The sequence below is a fragment of the Physella acuta genome, unplaced genomic scaffold (assembly GCF_028476545.2).
Source record: "Physella acuta isolate Inbredline_101_S28 unplaced genomic scaffold, ASM2847654v3 ptg001126l, whole genome shotgun sequence".
NCBI classification, from domain to species: Eukaryota; Metazoa; Mollusca; class Gastropoda; family Physidae; genus Physella; species Physella acuta.
The window spans coordinates 696,159-715,254 of NW_026732643.1; the positions used below are offsets into that span (position 1 = coordinate 696,159).

The 19,096-nt window shown below is 44.4% G+C and overlaps 1 protein-coding gene across 2 annotated transcripts; it reads right to left on the reverse strand.

Annotated features, from left to right (window-relative positions):
* Positions 1–11: 11 nt before the first annotated feature.
* Positions 12–15,463, reverse strand: LOC131956095 (uncharacterized). Of its 2 annotated transcripts, none has more exons than XM_059320500.1 (7): positions 15,349–15,463; positions 15,028–15,149; positions 9,022–9,162; positions 6,257–6,474; positions 5,439–5,615; positions 4,209–4,358; positions 12–1,093 (listed from the first exon to the last, which is right to left on the reverse strand). In XM_059320500.1, the coding sequence occupies exons 3-7, from the start codon at positions 9,122–9,124 to the stop codon at positions 116–118; spliced, it is 1,626 nt and encodes a 541-aa protein (XP_059176483.1). In that variant the 5' UTR covers positions 9,125–9,162; positions 15,028–15,149; positions 15,349–15,463; the 3' UTR covers positions 12–115. The 2 variants fall into 2 exon arrangements, with proteins under 2 accessions (XP_059176483.1, XP_059176482.1); XM_059320499.1 differs by having other exon boundaries at positions 15,028–15,195; positions 15,349–15,441.
* Between the last annotated feature and the right edge of the window lie 3,633 nt (positions 15,464–19,096).

The following is a 19,096-nucleotide window of genomic DNA, read 5'->3' on the forward strand; positions in this document are numbered from 1 at the left end:
AAAACTTTAGCCACGTGTATATAAATTAGTTTAATTTCTGCCAAAAGATATTGGTTGCTGTCGATCAGCCGGTAACCAAACAAACAAACACACACACATGTTTGGCCTAGGGCCTCTACAAGTTGGCGAACCAGACGACCGTTGCTGGCACGCTCCTGTGGAAGAACCTGTGGTGTTTGCCCATCTGCCACCCCGACAGGTGCACGTTGCCGGAGGTCGGCACCACCAGGAACACCCAGAACGGCACGGGCGAGAGTTCGAATTCATAGCTGCCGATGGGCCGGTCGCCCATGACGCGCACGCTCTGGGCGGCGCTGTCTTCATCAGAGGCAGACGACGAGACCTTGGTGTTGTCGGCGCTGAGGTAGAGCGTGCCGCTGGACGTGTCGAACTCCACCGACATCCGGATGGCAGCAGACTTGACGATGGCGTTCTTCACGTTGGCCTTCTGGCCCCACATAACCACGCCCTTGTCGTTGACCTTGAGAATCGTCTCCCATGGCTTGACGTCAATCATCCATGAAATTTTCTGCTTGGTCAGGCTGGGGCTGACGGTGGTGGAGGTGTTCCGGACAAAATGTCCGTACTGCCGGAATGTCCCCGTGGTGTGCGCCGTGGTGAACTTGAAGTACGTGTCCGTGGTGAAGTCGAATTGGTCGAAGCCCCGCCCCCCTTTGGTGGACAGCTCGTCCAGGAAGTAAGCGCTGACGTGGTTGTTCTTGACGCGGATGAAGGAGGCCTCCATGGCGCGGCTGTCCACCACAACACGCACGCGGTGCCCGTCCTTGATGGCCGCCACCAGGGACTCACGTGACCCCCGCAGCTGGTTGCCGCTGCTGTCGTGCGTGAACACGTGACGCCAGCACGGGTCCGCGAACCACTTGAGGGAGACGTAGTCCGACCCCCGACCCCTGTTGGTGACCCCGCCCACCGCCCACCTGGAGCTGTCCCTGCGGCCCGTGGTGGACCAGGATGAGAACCACATGTAGGGGGTCTGTGTGTTGAAGACGATGTCGCTCCCGCTGTACTTCTGCGAGAGATGTTTGTTGCTCTGTCCACAGACACGACCGTCGGTGTCAGACCAGGCGATCACCTGACGACATCAAGGCAAGATAAGTCATGGGTTAGATGGTAAACATTGGGGGGGGGGGGGCGGGACTGACATCAAGACAATATAAGACAAGTTAGACGGCAACATTAGGGGGGGGGGGACTTTGACATCAAGAAAATATAAGACAAGTTAGACGTTAACATTAGGGGGGGGGGGACTTTGACATCAAGACAATATGAGACAAGTTAGACGGCAAACATGGGGGGGGGGACTGATATCAAGACAATATGAGACAAGTTAGACGGAAAACATTAGGGGGGGGGGACTTTGACATCAAGACAATATGAGACAAGTTAGACGGCAAACATGGGGGGGGGGGGACTGATATCAAGACAATATGAGACAAGTTAGACATCAAACATGGGGGGGGACTGACATCAAGACAATATGAGACAAGTTAGACGTTAACATTAGGGGGGGGGGACTTTGACATCAAGACAATATGAGACAAGTTAGACGGCAAACATGGGGGGGGGGACTGATATCAAGACAATATGAGACAAGTTAGACGGAAAACATTAGGGGGGGGGGGGGGACTTTGACATCAAGACAATATGAGACAAGTTAGACGGCAAACATTAGGGGGGGGGGGGACTTTGACATCAAGACAATATGAGACAAGTTAGACATCAAACATGGGGGGGGGACTTTGACATCAAGACAATATGAGACAAGTTAGATTGCAAACATTAGGGGGGGGGGGACTTTTACATCAAGACAATATGAGACAACTTAGACGGCAAACATGGGGGGGGGAGGACTGACATCAAGACAATATGAGACAAGTTAGACGGAAAACATTAGGGAGGGGGGGGGGGGGACTTTGACATCAAGACAATATGAGACAACTTAGACGGCAAACAGGGGGGGGGGGACTTTTTTGACATCTTGACAATATGAGACAAGTTAGACGGCAAAGATGGGGGGACGGGACGTACACACAAGATTCAGATAACGCCCCACGGTGCGTGGTGTGAGGGCTCTGGTGTTTAAAATGTTACGAGACCTGCCTGGTGCTGTGAGGGCTCTGATGTTTAAAATGCTACGAGACCTGCCTGGTGCTGTGAGGGCTCTGATGTTTAAAATGTTACGAGACCTGCCTGGTGCTGTGAGGGCTCTGATGTTTAAAATGTTACGAGACCTGCCTGGTGCTGTGAGGGCTCTGATGTTTAAAATGTTACGAGACCTGCCTGGTGCTGTGAGGGCTCTGATGTTTAAAATGTTACGAGACCTGCCTGGTGGTGTGAGGGCTCTGATGTTTAAAATGTTACGAGACCTGCCTGGTGCTGTGAGGGCTCTGATGTTTAAAATGTTACGAGACCTGCCTGGTGCTGTGAGGGCTGTGATGTTTAAAATGTTACGAGACCTGCCTGGTGTTCGTGCTGTGAGGGCTCTGATGTTTAAAATGTTACGAGACCTGCCTGGTGCTGTGAGGGCTCTGATGTTTAAAATGCTACGAGACCTGCCTGGTGCTGTGAGGGCTCTGATGTTTAAAATGTTACGAGACCTGCCTGGTGCTGTGAGGGCTCTGATGTTTAAAATGCTACGAGACCTGCCTGGTGCTGTGAGGGCTCTGATGTTTAAAATGCTACGAGACCTGCCTGGTGCTCTTAGTGTGAGGGCTCTGATGTTTAAAATGCTACGAGACCTGCCTGGTGCTGTGAGGGCTCTGATGTTTAAAATGTTACGAGACCTGCCTGGTGCTGTGAGGGCTCTGATGTTTAAAATGTTACGAGACCTGCCTGGTGCTGTGAGGGCTCTGATGTTTAAAATGCTACGAGACCTGCCTGGTGCTCTTAGTGTGAGGGCTCTGATGTTTAAAATGCTACGAGACCTGCCTGGTGCTGTGAGGGCTCTGATGTTTAAAATGTTACGAGACCTGCCTGGTGCTGTGAGGGCTCTGATGTTTAAAATGTTACGAGACCTGCCTGGTGCTGTGAGGGCTCTGATGTTTAAAATGCTACGAGACCTGCCTGGTGCTCTTAGTGTGAGGGCTCTGATGTTTAAAATGCTACGAGACCTGCCTGGTGCTGTGAGGGCTCTGATGTTTAAAATGTTACGAGACCTGCCTGGTGCTGTGAGGGCTCTGATGTTTAAAATGTTACGAGACCTGCCTGGTGCTGTGAGGGCTCTGATGTTTAAAATGTTACGAGACCTGCCTGGTGCTGTGAGGGCTCTGATGTTTAAAATGCTACGAGACCTGCCTGGTGCTCTTAGTGTGAGGGCTCTGATGTTTAAAATGTTACGAGACCTGCCTGGTGCTGTGAGGGCTCTGATGTTTAAAATGCTACGAGACCTGCCTGGTGCTGTGAGGGCTCTGATGTTTAAAATGTTACGAGACCTGCCTGGTGCTGTGAGGGCTCTGATGTTTAAAATGTTACGAGACCTGCCTGGTGCTGTGAGGGCTCTGATGTTTAAAATGCTACGAGACCTGCCTGGTGTTCTTAGTGTGAGGGCTCTGATGTTTAAAATGTTACGAGACCTGCCTGGTGCTCGTGAGGGCTCTGATGTTTAAAATGCTACGAGACCTGCCTGGTGCTGTGAGGGCTCTGATGTTTAAAATGTTACGAGACCTGCCTGGTGCTGTGAGGGCTCTGATGTTTAAAATGCTACGAGACCTGCCTGGTGTTCTTAGTGTGAGGGCTCTGATGTTTAAAATGTTACGAGACCTGCCTGGTGCTCGTGAGGGCTCTGATGTTTAAAATGCTACGAGACCTGCCTGGTGCTGTGAGGGCTCTGATGTTTAAAATGCTACGAGACCTGCCTGGTGCTGTGAGGGCTCTGATGTTTAAAATGCTACGAGACCTGCCTGGTGCTCTTAGTGTGAGGGCTCTGATGTTTAAAATGCTACGAGACCTGCCTGGTGCTGTGAGGGCTCTGATGTTTAAAATGCTACGAGACCTGCCTGGTGCTGTGAGGGCTCTGATGTTTAAAATGCTACGAGACCTGCCTGGTGTTCGTGGTGTGAGGGCTCTGATGTTTAAAATGCTACGAGACCTGCCTGGTGCTCGTGGTGTGAGGGCTCTGATGTTTAAAATGCTACGAGACCTGCCTGGTGCTGTGAGGGCTCTGATGTTTAAAATGCTACGAGACCTGCCTGGAAAGGAAAAGCGTAGCCTCTGTCTGTCATGAGGGCACGGATCTCCTTGCCTTCACGGGCCGCGTCGATCAGGTCCTCCTTGGTGCCGATGGTGGAGCCACCGTCCAGGAAATGTGCAAACAGTGGCCGGTTGTTGTAGAGGTCGTGCTGGGGAGGGAGATTGTAAGAATCAACAGCTATTAATGATTTGACTTTCTTTAGTTGGGGAGGGAGATTGTAAGAATCAACAGCTATTAATGATTTGACTTTCTTTAGTTGGGGAGGGAGATTGTAAGAATCAACAGCTATTAATGATTTGACTTTCTTTAGTTCAATTGTATTTCATTTGATCCATTTCAATAATAATAGAATTATTGATTGGGTAGTGGCACTAGCTAGACCAGAATCTCGTTTAGCGTACCACGCTAGACCATCTCACCTGAATCTCCTTAGCGTACCACGCTAGACCCTCTCACCTGAATCTCTTTACCACGCTAGACCGTCTCACTTGAATCTCCTTAGCGTACCACGCTAGACCATCTCACCTGAATCTCCTTAGCGTACCACGCTAGACCCTCTCACCTGAATCTCCTTAGCGTACCACGCTAGACCATCTCACCTGAATCTCCTTAGCGTACCACGCTAGACCATCTCACCTGAATCTCCTTAGCGTACCACGCTAGACCCTCTCACCTGAATCTCCTTAGCGTACCACGCTAGACCATCTCACCTGAATCTCCTTAGCGTACCACGCTAGACCATCTCACCTGAATCTCCTTAGCGTACCACGCTAGACCCTCTCACCTGAATCTCCTTAGCGTACCACGCTAGACCATCTCACCTGAATCTCCTTAGCGTACCACGCTAGACCGTCTCACCTGAATCTCCTTAGCGTACCACGCTAGACCATCTCACCTGAATCTCCTTAGCGTACCACGCTAGACCCTCTCACCTGAATCTCCTTAGCGTACCACGCTAGACCATCTCACCTGAATCTCCTTAGCGTACCACGCTAGACCATCTCACCTGAATCTCCTTAGCGTACCACGCTAGACCCTCTCACCTGAATCTCCTTAGCGTACCACGCTAGACCATCTCACCTGAATCTCCTTAGCGTACCACGCTAGACCATCTCACCTGAATCTCCTTAGCGTACCACGCTAGACCCTCTCACCTGAATCTCCTTAGCGTACCACGCTAGACCATCTCACCTGAATCTCCTTAGCGTACCACGCTAGACCGTCTCACCTGAATCTCCTTAGCGTACCACGCTATCCTGACTCGCTGCGTCTCTTCAGACAGGAAGTCGGCACTCTCGACGTAGTACTGCGCCACGTGGACACTTCCGGTCGTACACGGCAGGAAGAAGCGCCAGTGGGCGTCAACCACACTCTCGAACCCCGCCGTCGCCACGTGAGACAAGATCTAGCAGTCAAAAATAAATCATTAGCATGGTGGCAAGTAAAGTTTCTTTTTCGAACCCGACCGTCCATGGGGCAGGTGAAGTAGAGTTCACCTGTTTCTGTGATCTTCGCACTATGACCAGCCGCCTTTACTTTCCCTAACGGGAGTTAGGTATCCATTAGAGCTGTGTGTGCTCAGGGACGTTTTACTGATTCCAACCCGGTTTTGTTCTCGCCACTTTCGGATTAGCAGTCTAGCGTTCTACCACTAGGCCACGCCGTTACTATTTGAGATATTTGGTAACAGCAAGGTTCATCAAATCATCTTCTCCTAGAGCAAATGTTGCGCCAACTCACATCACAACAAATGTTGTACACACATCACAACAAATGTTGTACACACATCACAACAAATGTTGTACAAACCCACATACAACAAATGTTGTACACACTGACATCACAACAAATGTTGTACACACTGACCTCACAACAAATGTTGTACACACTGACATCACAACAAAAGTTGTACACACTGACCTCACAACAAATGTTGTACACACTGACCTCACAACAAATGTACACACTGACCTCACAACAAATGTACACACTGACCTCACAACAAATGTTGTACACACTGACCTCACAACAAATGTACACACTGACCTCACAACAAATGTTGTCCCCCCGGATGTTGATGTTGTCCACCCCAGATGAGAAGGTGTGGGTGACCATGGAGGACGGCTCCACCATCATGTCCTTCAACAGGACCCGGATCTCGGCGCCCCGCAGTACGGCCTGCTTCAGCTCCTCTTTACTCCCGTGTAGCGCCGCGCCCGTCTCGTCGTTCTCAAATATCAGGGCCCAGGGGCGGTCGCAGAGATCTGAAATATGGAGGGGTGTTCATTAGCCCAGGGGCGGTCGCAGAGATCTGAAATATGGAGGGGTGTTCATTAGCCCAGGGGCGGTCGCAGAGATCTGAAATATGGAGGGGTGTTCATTAGCCCAGGGCGGTCGCAGAGATCTGAAACATAGAGGGGTGTTCATTAGCCTAGGGGGGGGGGGGTTGCAGAGATCTGAAATATGGTGCGCGGACCTTTGACCACAGGTGCTTTGACCATAGGGGGTTTGACCATAGGGGGTTTGACCACAGCGGACCTTTGACCATAGGGGCTTTGACCATAGGGGGTTTGACCACAGCGGGCCTTTGACCATAGCGGTGCTTTGACCATAGGGGGTTTGATCATAGGGGGTTTGACCATAGGGGGTTTGACCACATGTGTTTTCTTAGCAGAGGGTCATTGATCACAGGTGGTCTATCAACGGGTGTTTGATCACAAGCGCTGTGTCCGGCTTTGATCATATGTGTGATACAATTAATACGATTTTATACATGTTTCCTGATAGTACGTTAATAGAAATTAACATGTATTTAAAAAAAGCCAAGAACTATATTTTAGTCTCCACATAAAGGCTGGTGCTAGGCCTCATAGATTTATTTTAAATATAAATGAAACACAAATAATGCGACATATAACAAGTTTCACAAATAAATAATGTAGATGTACTTGAAAATACATAGCATATATAAAGGATAAAAAATGATACAAAACTTGCCAACAATATAGTCAAAGATGTAATACATAAAATGGTTAACTAAATGACAGATGTGCTATAGCACGCAAATATGTCAGTACATCTGTTTGACCATATGTACTTTTTCGTGCATCATCTTGTATCGCTTCTCAGCTGGGTAGCTTGCCCCTGCGACACATTGCAAGAAAGTTGTCTTTTGCCGTGTGCAGTCCATCTGTAAACCTTCAAGGAAACGCCACATTGTTGGGTGACTACATTGGAGGAGAGACTGAAGACTGTAATGCCAACCTTCACAAATGTTATTTGTTCGTGCTACACCATCGCCAATCGTGTGCATTTGTTCTCTGTGTAGCCAAAACTCGTGGCCACGATACAACAAAGTTCTTTTACCTTTTTTCGACGTGCTATACTCTCCGAGATTCTCCATGGTTTTGACATAGAGTAGTTTAGATGACTTGTATTTATACATGATGATTTAACATATTATTACATCATGTCGAAATTTTAAATATAATTTAGCAACTTTTAAAATAAATCCTTACCATATATGGACAGCATTGGACAAACCACCTAAGATCAAAGACCCTATGTGGTCAAAACACCTGAGCTCAAAGACCCTATGATTAAAGCCGGACGCAGCGCTTGTGATCAAACACCCGTTGATAGACCACCTGTGATCAAACACCCGTTGATAGACCACCTGTGATCAAACACCCGTTGATAGACCACCTGTGATCAAAGACCCTCTGCTGAGAAAACACCTGTGGTAAAACCCCCTATGGTCAAACCCCCTATGATCAAACCCCCTATGGTCAAAGCACCGCTATGGTCAAAGCCCCGCTGTGGTCAAACCCCCTATGGTCAAAGCCCCTATGGACAAAGGTCCGCTGTGGTCAAACCCCCTATGGTCAAACCCCCTATGGTCAAAGCACCTGTGGTCAAAGGTCCTAGGACCCTGAAATATGGAGGGGTGTTCATTAGCCCAGTGGCGGTCGCAGAGATCTGAAATATGGAGGGGTGTTCATTAGCCCAGGGGGGGGGGGGGGTCGCAGAGATCTGAAATATGGAGGGGTGTTACATTAGCCCAGGGGGGTGCAGAGATCTGAAATATGGAGGGGTGTTCATTAGCCCAGGGGCGGTCGCAGAGATCTGAAATATGGAGGGGTGTTCATTAGCCCGGGGGGGGGGGTGTTGCAGAGATCTGAAATATGGAGGGGTGTTACATTAGCCCAGGGGGGGTGCAGAGATCTGAAATATGGAGGGGTGTTCATTAGCCCAGGGGGGGGTGCAGAGATCTGAAATATGGAGGGGTGTTCATTAGCCCGGGGGGGTGTTGCAGAGATCTGAAATATGAAGGGGTGTTACATTAGCCCAGGGGGGTGCAGAGATCTGAAATATGGAGGGGTGTTACATTAGCCTTGGTAAAATAACCGAAGTGACGTGTTTTTAAGTTTGAAAATTCTTAAAATTTAAGATTCTGCAGTCCAAAAAAATTAAACGCCGTGAGATGTGAAATACTTGCTTCACTTCCTTACAGGCCCCAGGTGATTTATGTTCACTGCATGGGCTTTGGGTGTCGAGAGGGGGGGGGGGGTAAAACATTAAACACAGTTGTAGATAATTTCCCCCTCCTCACGAGGTGATAGTAGAGCGTCTCCAAACTATGACCTCAGTGCAATTGTTCAATTACTGCTTATGTATGTTACTATAGATCTACAATGTGGTCACACTATACACAAAAACATCTTTATACAGGAAACAAAGGGGTGAACAAGTTTAGTGGAGCAATAAACGTAAGAAATGTTACTTACTTAAACAAGAAATTTTAAACTTACTTATAGAAGTATATGGCGGTAGACAGAACCCCGGGTTATTCGCTGCTATACTGTTGCTAGTGTAGGTTGCTAGGATAAACAATGGAACCAAAACAAACGCCATTTTGTATATTGCACTGTACCCTGCAGCTGCGACAATGCCTGGAGAAAAAAAAACATGGCATTTTAAACACAAAATATTTCCTCCAGACGTCATTTTTTTGTGTTCAGTTATTAAAACGCCACTGCTGCAGTTAGCATTGGTCAAAACCTGACTGGTGAGAAAAATCTGGCAAGTGGTCACCAGGTTTTGTAACTCTATTGAGCAAATTTTTTATCTAAAGGGGAACTTCTTATGCGGGATCTCTACCTTTCGTTTAATCTTTCGCGAAATCGACTTTTCCGGTCTGTTTGTGGGATTTCTATGTTTCTCGATTATAAGAGAATGCCCGATGACAATGCAAGAATATCTAAATATAAATTAATTATTTATTCAAAGAAACATTCAAAGAATTTAGCATTTTAAAAATTTATTAAAATAATTTCGGCAGGCTTTTTTTTTTATGATTAAATGTTTTTGTAAAAAAAAAAAAAGAATAGAAAAGGACGTTATCTAAATCCAACTTCACTAAATTAGTATGTAAGAAATTGCTTTGTTTCGCTGGGTTTAAACATTTGAATCGGGCGGGTGGGGGGGGGGAGAGAGAATAAATATTAGTATAAAATCTTTTTTTACCTTAACATTGAAATTATAAGCAAGCAAATTCCATCGTTACATTACATTATACATACAGGGGTATGTTAATGACATACCAAGATGAGATCTACCACGTGACCAACATAAGATCTGTCACGTGATGTGAGGTCGGGCAGTGACCTTTCTGTGCTCAGATTAGGCCACACAGATTGTGGTAATATTTTTGGGTGGTTTGGCTTGTGTGTGGTTCTGACGAGTCAGTGTGTTTGATCGTCGGATGTGTCCGTGTGGTGTGTCCTTGTGGTGTATCCGTGCGGTGTGTCCGTGTGGTGTGTCGGTGTGGTGTGTCCGTGTGGTGTGTCGGTGTGCTGTGTCCGTGTGGTGGGTCCGTGTGGTGTGTCCGTGTGGTGTGTCGGTGTGGTGTGTCCGTGTGGTGGGTCCGTGTGGTGTATCCGTGTGGTGGGTCCGTGTGGTGTGTCCGTGTGTCCGTGTGGTGTGTCCGTGTGCTGTGTCCGTGTGCTGTGTCCGTGTCCGTGTGCTGTGTCCTTGTGCTGTGTCCGTGTCCGTGTGGTGGGTCCGTGTGGTGTATCAGTGTGGTATGTCCGTGTGGTGTGTCCGTGTGGTGTGTCCGTGTGTCCGTGTGGTGTGTCCGTGTGTCCGTGTGGTGTGTCCGTGTGGTGTGTCCGTGTGGTGTGTCCGTGTGCTGTGTCCGTGTGCTGTGTCCGTGTCCGTGTGCTGTGTCCTTGTGCTGTGTCCGTGTCCGTGTGGTGTGTCCGGGTGGTGTGTCCGTGTGGTGTATCATTGCGCTGTGTCTCAGCGTCATGTACCATGACATGTGAAATCTTTGTACACACATCTTTATACAGACATCTTTGTACACAGATCTCAGTACACACACCTTACTACACACACCTTAGTACACATACCTCAGTACACACATTTTAGTACACACATCTTTGTACACACCTCTTAGTACACACACCTCAGTACACACGAGTACATGGTTGTTAGAAAAGGTTGGACTGGAATTATATTTCTTTTATCACCAATGACGTGTCGAATATATAGGGGCACCGCGCAGTAGTGTGTTCATAAAATTAAACACAATTACACACTTACATATGTGTTGTACAACTAAACGCTAGCGTATGCATTGTACATTTACACACTAACCTATGTGTAGTACACTTACACATTAGCGTGTGTGTTATATGACTACACACTAGCTTATGTGTATTATAGCCGCACACAAGCCTATGTGTAGTATAACTACACACGAACCTATGTGTTGTACAAGTACACACTGGCCTATGTGTAGTTCAAGTACACACTAGCCTATGTTTAGTATACCTACACACGAACCTATGTGTTTTACAAGTACACACTAGCCAATGTGTAGTACATCTACACACTAGCATATGTGTTGTACAACTACACACTATGTGTAGTATACCTAGACACGAATCTATGCCAGCAACACGCCACTATCGCTCGTGTTGCAGCCACAAGAAAAACAGTTTACAAATTCCGAGTCGTAGAAATCTTGATGACGAACGTCAAGTTTTTGGTGACGTGATGTCATCCATCTTGTTGTCTAAAAGGTGACGTAGGTCACCATGTCAGCTTCACTCACGAAGTTACCCACATTTGCTCCAAATTTGGATCTAAACATTCTATTTATCCCTGCACATTTGCTCCAAATTTGGATCTAAACATTCTATTTATCCCTGCACATTTGCTCCAAATTTGGATCTAAACATTCTATTTATCCCTGCTAAACAATGTATTTACCGACAGTTTTTGGACTTTAAAATCAACTTTGACAACTCCTAAAATAAACTTATTTTGCGGACGAAAAAAAAGTCTTTAAAATTTGACTTTTATCACCGGGGATGTGCAGGTGGGGGGGGGGGGGGTGTCTGGGGGGGATTAGTACCGGGCATGTGGGGGCGCCAGTAGTATTACAATTGCGTTGAGGGCTGTAGTCCGCACTGGGTGACACCATTTTGAAGCGTGACACCAATTTAAAAAATCTTAACATTTCTGTCAATATAATATTTTGTCCAGTTAAAATAATGACGTAGTGGGGAGAGGGGGTGACACCAAATTTTTAAAATCTTAATATTTCTGTCAACAAAAAATTTTGTCCAGTTAAAAATAATGATGTAGTGGGGAGAGGGGGTGACACCAAATTTTTAAAATCTTAACATTTCTGTCAACAAAAAATTTTGTCCAGTTAAAAATAATGATGTAGTGGGGAGAGGGGGTGACACCAATTTTTTAAAATCCTAACATTTCTGTCAACAAAAAATTTTGTCCAGTTAAAAATAATGATGTAGTGGGGAGAGAGGTGACACAAAACCGAAAATACAAATCTGTTGGGAAATGTGGGGCGACACCCTTAGTTACCGCAGCTGGTGACACCTGCCCTAGCGACGCCACGGAGGAGCACCACACTATGGAGTTCATAAAACTACGTGCCTGTATCATCACATTGTATCATCACATTGTATCATCACATTTTAGCATCACATTGTATCATCTCATGCCTGTCAAAGCACCACATACCATTGGATGAAAACATTTTTTTTTGCGAGAAGAGCTATATTTAAAAATATTTCTTTGCTAATGAGTTTATGAGAAGCAACGATACTTCTGTTCGGGGTCGGGGGTCTGGCTTCTACATAAAGGGGTCGGTCGGGGTTGTACATCAATTTATACTAAATGGGCAACTGCTTGTATCGTATCCCATAATTATCAGCCGATTTCAGAGAGAGATCGAAGTTGACTGTTTATGTGAATTGTTCTGTCGTACTTTGTGTAAACATACCCAGCTGGATTAATAAAATGTTCTTGAAATTTGGTTTTAATTGTTTCGTGCGTCATAATTTACAGTTTTCATCCATTTTTCTCAGACAAAAGCCAAGAACCCCGCTGTAGACAGTAACTCTTGGGTTCCTGAGATAAATCTTCTCCTCCACCCCCCCCCCCCCCCACCCCCACCCTCCCAACTTGTTTAAGCTCGTGTAGAACTTTGTCATGTCTCTAGAATTTTTATTACGTCAGTTGACGCCCAGAGGATAATCTATTAGCTAATGAAATGTACGTCATAATTGCGGCAGTATAGTGTTATCACAAGACAGTATGTGCTTTAGGCCTACACACCCCCCAGTTACACACTGCACTCTAGACCTACACATCCATGTTAAAAAAAAACTGCTGTAGGCCTATAATTCTATTGGTCAGTACTTATGACTACAAACACATTAGCTGGAAAAAGTTTTGTTTTTTAGATTGCTAACCTTGGCCCTGACAGCTAGAAGACCCACTAGGAAATGTTGCGTTATAAATGTGACAGTTTTAATCCTTATGTGGGTTGTTTGCCAAGGATGAAAGAAATGGTGTGGTTTGTGAAGGTTGTGTTTCGTATGGTGTGGCTTTGTGGTGTGGTGACTTTGTGATGTTGTTTGGTGATGTCGTTTGGTGATGTTATTTGGTGATGTTATTTGGTGAAGTTGTTTGTTGATGTTGTTTGGTGATGTTGTTTGGTGGTGTTGTTTGGTGGTGTTGTTTGGTGATGTCGTTTGGTGATGTTGTTTGATGAAGTTGTTTGGTGATGTTGTTTGCTGAAGTTGTTTGGTGATGTTGTTTGGTGATGTTGATTTGTGATGTGGGGATGTGCGGATATTGTTTGGTGATGTTGTTTGGTGAAGTTGTTTGGTGAAGTTGTTTGGTGATGTTGTTTGGTGATGTTGTTTGGTGATGTTGTTTGGTGAAGTTGTTTGGTGATGTTATTTGGTGATGTTGTTTGGTGAAGTTGTTTGTTGATGTTGTTTGGTGATGTTGTTTGGCGGTGTTGTTTGGTGGTGTTGTTTGGTGATGTCGTTTGGTGATGTTGTTTGGTGAAGTTGTTTGGTGATGTTGTTTGCTGAAGTTGTTTGGTGATGTTGTTTGGTGATGTTGATTTGTGATGTGGGGATGTGCGGATATTGTTTGGTGATGTTGTTTGGTGAAGTTGTTTGGTGAAGTTGTTTGGTGATGTTGTTTGGTGATGTTGTTTGGTGATGTTGTTTGGTGATGTTGTTTGGTGATGTTGATTTGTGATGTGGGGATGTGCGGATATTGTTTGGTGATGTTGTTTGGTGATGTTGTTTGGTGAAGTTGTTTGTTGATGTTGTTTGGTGATGTTGTTTGGTGATGTTGTTTGGTGAAGTTGTTTGGTGAAGTTGTTTGGTGATGTTGTTTGGTGATGTTGTTTGGTGATATTGTTTGGTGAAGTTGTTTGGTGATGTTTGGTGATGTTGTTTGGTGAAGTTGTTTGGTGATGTTGTTTGGTGATGTTTGGTGATGTTGTTTGGTGATGTCGTTTGGTGATGTTGTTTGGTGAAGTTGTTTGGTGATGTTGTTTGGTGATATTGTTTGGTGAAGTTGTTTGGTGATGTTTGGTGATGTTGTTTGGTGAAAGTGTTTGGTGATGTTGTTTGGTGATGTTTGGTGATGTTGTTTGGTGAAGTTGTTTGGTGATGTTGTTTGGTGATGTTGTTTGGTGAAGTTGTTTGGTGATGTTGTTTGGTGATGTTGTCTGGGGATGTTGTCTGGGGATGTTGTCTGGTGATGTTGATTTGTGATGTGGTAGTAACTGAAAACTTGGACCAAACAAGAAAATGGAAAAATATATTTTGTCTATTCTTTATTTAACGGTAGTGATGTGTTAGTGCTGTAAGTGCCGAACTATTTACGAGATGCACCTATTCCAGGTGTGTTAAGCCATTCAACACCTTACAATTGGCTTTGGGTTTAACAATAGCACTCAGACTTACCTTAAATACAGCAACCCGATTCCTTTCTGACCTTTGCTTGTCAGTAGTTTTACCAACACCAAATATCAATAGGTAACCTATTGACCATTGGCTAGCTGAATTTTAAACTAGTGGCCATTGGCCAGCTGAAGTTTAAACTAGTGGCCATTGGCCAGCTGAAGTTTAAACTAGTGGCCATTGGCTAGCTGAAGTTTAAACTAGTAGACATTGGCTAGCTGAGTTTTAAACTAGTGGCCATTGGCTAGCTGAATTTTAAAGTAGTGGCCATTGGCTAACTGAATTTTAAAGTAGTGGACATTGGCTAGCTGAAGTTGAAACATTGGCTAGCTAAAGTTTAAACTAGCGACCATTGGCTAGCTGAAGTTTAAACTAGTGGACATTGTCTAGCCGAAGTTGAAACATTGGCTGGCTGTTTGCTTACACCGAGTAACAAAAGTAACTAGTGAATAGAATGCAGGCTCCATTGACAGGTGTGAGACTGACCTATCAAGTAACCTCTAATCGACTTACCTGTAGAGTAACCTCTAGCTGGGTGATGAAAAACTCGAGGGGTCAGTTACTGGAGGTAATCCGGTCAATGCTTGGAGGTGAGCATCTTTAGATCCCAGACTTGCCTTCTGCCATTAACGCGACTGGTAGACGACACAGAGAAATACTTTCGTCAAGCTCCACAGTTTCCTGTGTCAATTACATTACTTTATTCTGCAGTTGTTTTTATTTTAAATGTTTTAAAGGTCAGTTGAATCTGGTTAATAAATTGTTTCAAATGAACGTTTAGCAAGAAATGTTTACTTATAAAGTGTTGTAACTAACGCAAGAAAAAAAACTTACTGCTTGTGAATATTCGTACAAAATGGCGGAAAGTCGGACACCTCCTTATCTCCCCTGCTAGTTCTTATTGTCTCCTCTTGTCTCCGTACGAAGAGGGGCCATAATTTTTAAAGAGCTGTCATCCATCTTAGTTTAAAACACATCACCATGCCATGTATGCTTCTGTCTACCCCCCCCCCCACACACACACACATTTTAGCCTTACGCTGTCGATTCGGTCACTACACTGCCTCACTTGGTCCATTCTTGGGGTCCTAATTAGATTAATTATTCAGGTTATTTCAGGAGGTTTTAATTACAAAAACTGTAAAAAATATATTTTTTTAAAAATGTAAAAAAAATAAGTCGCTGTTTTAAAACTTGCTAATGAGGACGACAGGCAGTGGGTAGATTTGAGTGTGCATAACCCAACACACTCACACACACTCACACTCACGCTAACAAACATGCTCACACACACTCACGCTAACACACTCACACACACACACGCACACACACACACACACACTCCCAACTACTGTACATCTTGGTCTTCTCTATCTCGTCCTTCTTGTAGTGATATTTATGTAGGTTTTTATAAGGAAGACTTGAATTTATTCGAGCCACCATTCTATAACAAGACTCGCGAAAGTTGGTCATTTTATAAACAAATTATTTGAAATATCTTCAGTTTTTTATAAAACATTTAAAATCATAAAACTGCTTTATTATTTTATTTCTATTTGTTGTGTAAAATTTAAAATCGAAATCCAACAACCCCCCCCCCCCCCAACAGAATTTGTTTCATCTCATAGGCGACTGAGTCGTAAATCCCGGAGACATCGCAAATAAAGTAGCTCTGTCACTTTGTGACATCACGAAAATTAAACATGTCACTTTGTGACATCATCACAAAAAGTCAAGTACGTACATACATTCAAACTTCTAATGGAGTATTGTGTATATAAGTAGATTGACAGTTGTTACAGTTTGTTGGTAGGTTGGTAGGTTGGTAGGTCGGTTGGTAGGTTGTTAGGTTGTTAGGTTGGTAGGTTGGTAGGTTGGTAGGTTGATAGGTTGATAGGTTGGTAGGTTGGTAAGTTGGTAGGTTGGTAGGTTGGTAGGTCGGTTGGTAGGTTGTTAGGTTGGTGGGTTGGTAGGTTGATCTGTTGGTCTATTGGTCGATTGATAGGTTGGTAGGTTGGTTGGTAGGTTGTTAGGTTGGTAGTTTGGTAGGTTGGTTGGTAGGTTGTTAGGTTGGTAGGTTGGTAGGTTGGTAGGTTGGTAGGTTGGTAGGTTGGTAGGTTGATAGGTTGGTATGGAGATGTGCCTGCCCCTCTAGAGTGACCATCTTCATTCAAGTGTATCCCTACCTGTGTCTAGATTCAAGTGTATCCCTACCTAGTTGTGTCTACATTCAAGTGTATCCCTACCTGTGTCTAGATTCAAGTGTATCCCTACCTAGTTGTGTCTACATTCAAGTGTATCCCTACCTGTGTCTAGATTCAAGTATCCCTACCTAGTTGTGTCTACATTCAAGTGTATCCCTACCTGTGTCTAGATTCAAGTGTATCCCTACCTAGTTGTGTCTACATTCAAGTGTCTCCCTACCTTTGTCTAGATTCAAGTGTATCCCTACCTGTGTCTAGATTCAAGTGTATCCCTACCTGTGTCTAGATTCAAGTGTATCCCTACCCGTCTAGATTCAAGTGTATCCCTACCTGTGTCTAGATTCAAGTGTATCCCTACCTGTGTCTAGATTCAAGTGTATCCCTACCTGTGTCTAGATTCAAGTGTCTCCCTACCTAGTTGTGTCTAGATTCAAGTGTCTCCCTACCTGTGTCTAGATTCAAGTGTCTCCCTACCTGTGTCTAGATTCAAGTGTCTCCCTACCTGTGTCTAGATTCAAGTGTATCCCTACCTAGTTGTGTCTACATTCAAGTGTATCCCTACCTGTGTCTAGATTCAAGTGTATCCCTACCTGTGTCTAGATTCAAGTCTATCCCTACCTGTGTCTAGATTCAAGTGTCTCCCTACCTGTGTCTAGATTCAAGTGTCTCCCTACCTGTGTCTAGATTCAAGTGTCTCCCTACCTGTGTCTAGATTCAAGTGTCTCCCTACCTGTGTCTAGATTCAAGTGTATCCCTACCTAGTTGTGTCTACATTCAAGTGTATCCCTACCTGTGTCTAGATTCAAGTGTATCCCTACCCGTCTAGATTCAAGTGTATCCCTACCTGTGTCTAGATTCAAGTGTATCCCTACCTGTGTCTAGATTCAAGTGTCTCCCTACCTGTGTCTAGATTCAAGTGTATCCCTACCTGTGTCTAGATTCAAGTGTCTCCCTACCTGTGTCTAGATTCAAGTGTCTCCCTACCTGTGTCTAGATTCAAGTGTCTCCCTACCTGTGTCTAGATTCAAGTGTATCCCTACCTAGTTGTGTCTACATTCAAGTGTATCCCTACCTGTGTCTAGATTCAAGTGTCTCCCTACCTGTGTCTAGATTCAAGTGTATCCCTACCTAGTTGTGTCTACATTCAAGTGTATCCCTACCTGTGTCTAGATTCAAGTGTCTCCCTACCTGTGTCTAGATTCAAGTGTATCCCTACCTGTGTCTAGACAAGTGTATCCCTACCTGTGTCTAGATTCAAGTGTATCCCTACCTGTCTAGATTCAAGTGTATCCCTACCTAGTTGTGTCTAGATTCAAGTGTATCCCTACCTGTCTAGATTCAAGTGTATCGCTACCTGTGTCTAGATTCAAGTGTATCCCTACCTGTATCCCTACCTGTGGCTTTTAATCCCCATTAAGTTTAACAAATGAGCTCAGGTGTGTCACTCTACCTGCTTTAGGGCGTGGTTGGTGCACAGGAAGTGGGGTTGTCGCGGCTAGAAAATATTGGGCTTGTTTTTATGCTGAAGCTTCAAACTCTTACGGGAGAGTGATGGTGTGAAGGATTGGTCACTACATTATGTTTTGAATAGCTTTACTAGACAAAAGGCGTCCTACGTTTTTATTTTTAGTTATCTAAATAGTCGTTCATTACTATATACTTAAAGAAAATCATTTCCTTTCCCCCTTTAAGTTAATTAATACATAAAAGCTTGTTATTAAAACTTTGTTATGCTTTTTTGTCTGTACTATATTTTTAGTACAATAAAGTTGCACGCCTAAAAACTATTGCGCACCAATTAATAAACCCGAAAAATGCGCGTATAATAGCGCGTTAAATAGTACTTTATATAAGAACTTTAAATAAATTCTTTAAAAATCAATTACGCAACATATTAAGTAAAATTTGAAGTCAGATTACATTGCCAAGCTTGAAACGAATATGTTCTTTAGAGATCGTCGAAATTTCGCTCGGCAGTTTCGATTCATGACGAAGCAGACAGGTAGATAGACAGACAAAAGAACAAGGAAGCAAGTAAAATAAAAGATTGTAAAAAATAGTTTCCTACATTAAAAAAAATAATTTCTACATTTAAAAAAATACTTCCGACAATTAGCTTAGTATTTCCTATGTTTAAAAATATAACTCCGACTTTCAAAAAGAATTATTCCGACATTGAAGTAGCCTACAGATGCAGGTCTTCTGGTACGCTACTGGCTAGTGTTATATATGTTGTTTTATGCTGTAATGGTGTTTTATGTTGTTACATGCTGTGTATATTAGTATATACTCCTATATGTTGGTATAAATTAAGCTGCCTGCTCAATAATTTACATAACGTCAGATTGTCAATCTTCATTAGCACGTCATGTGCAGAT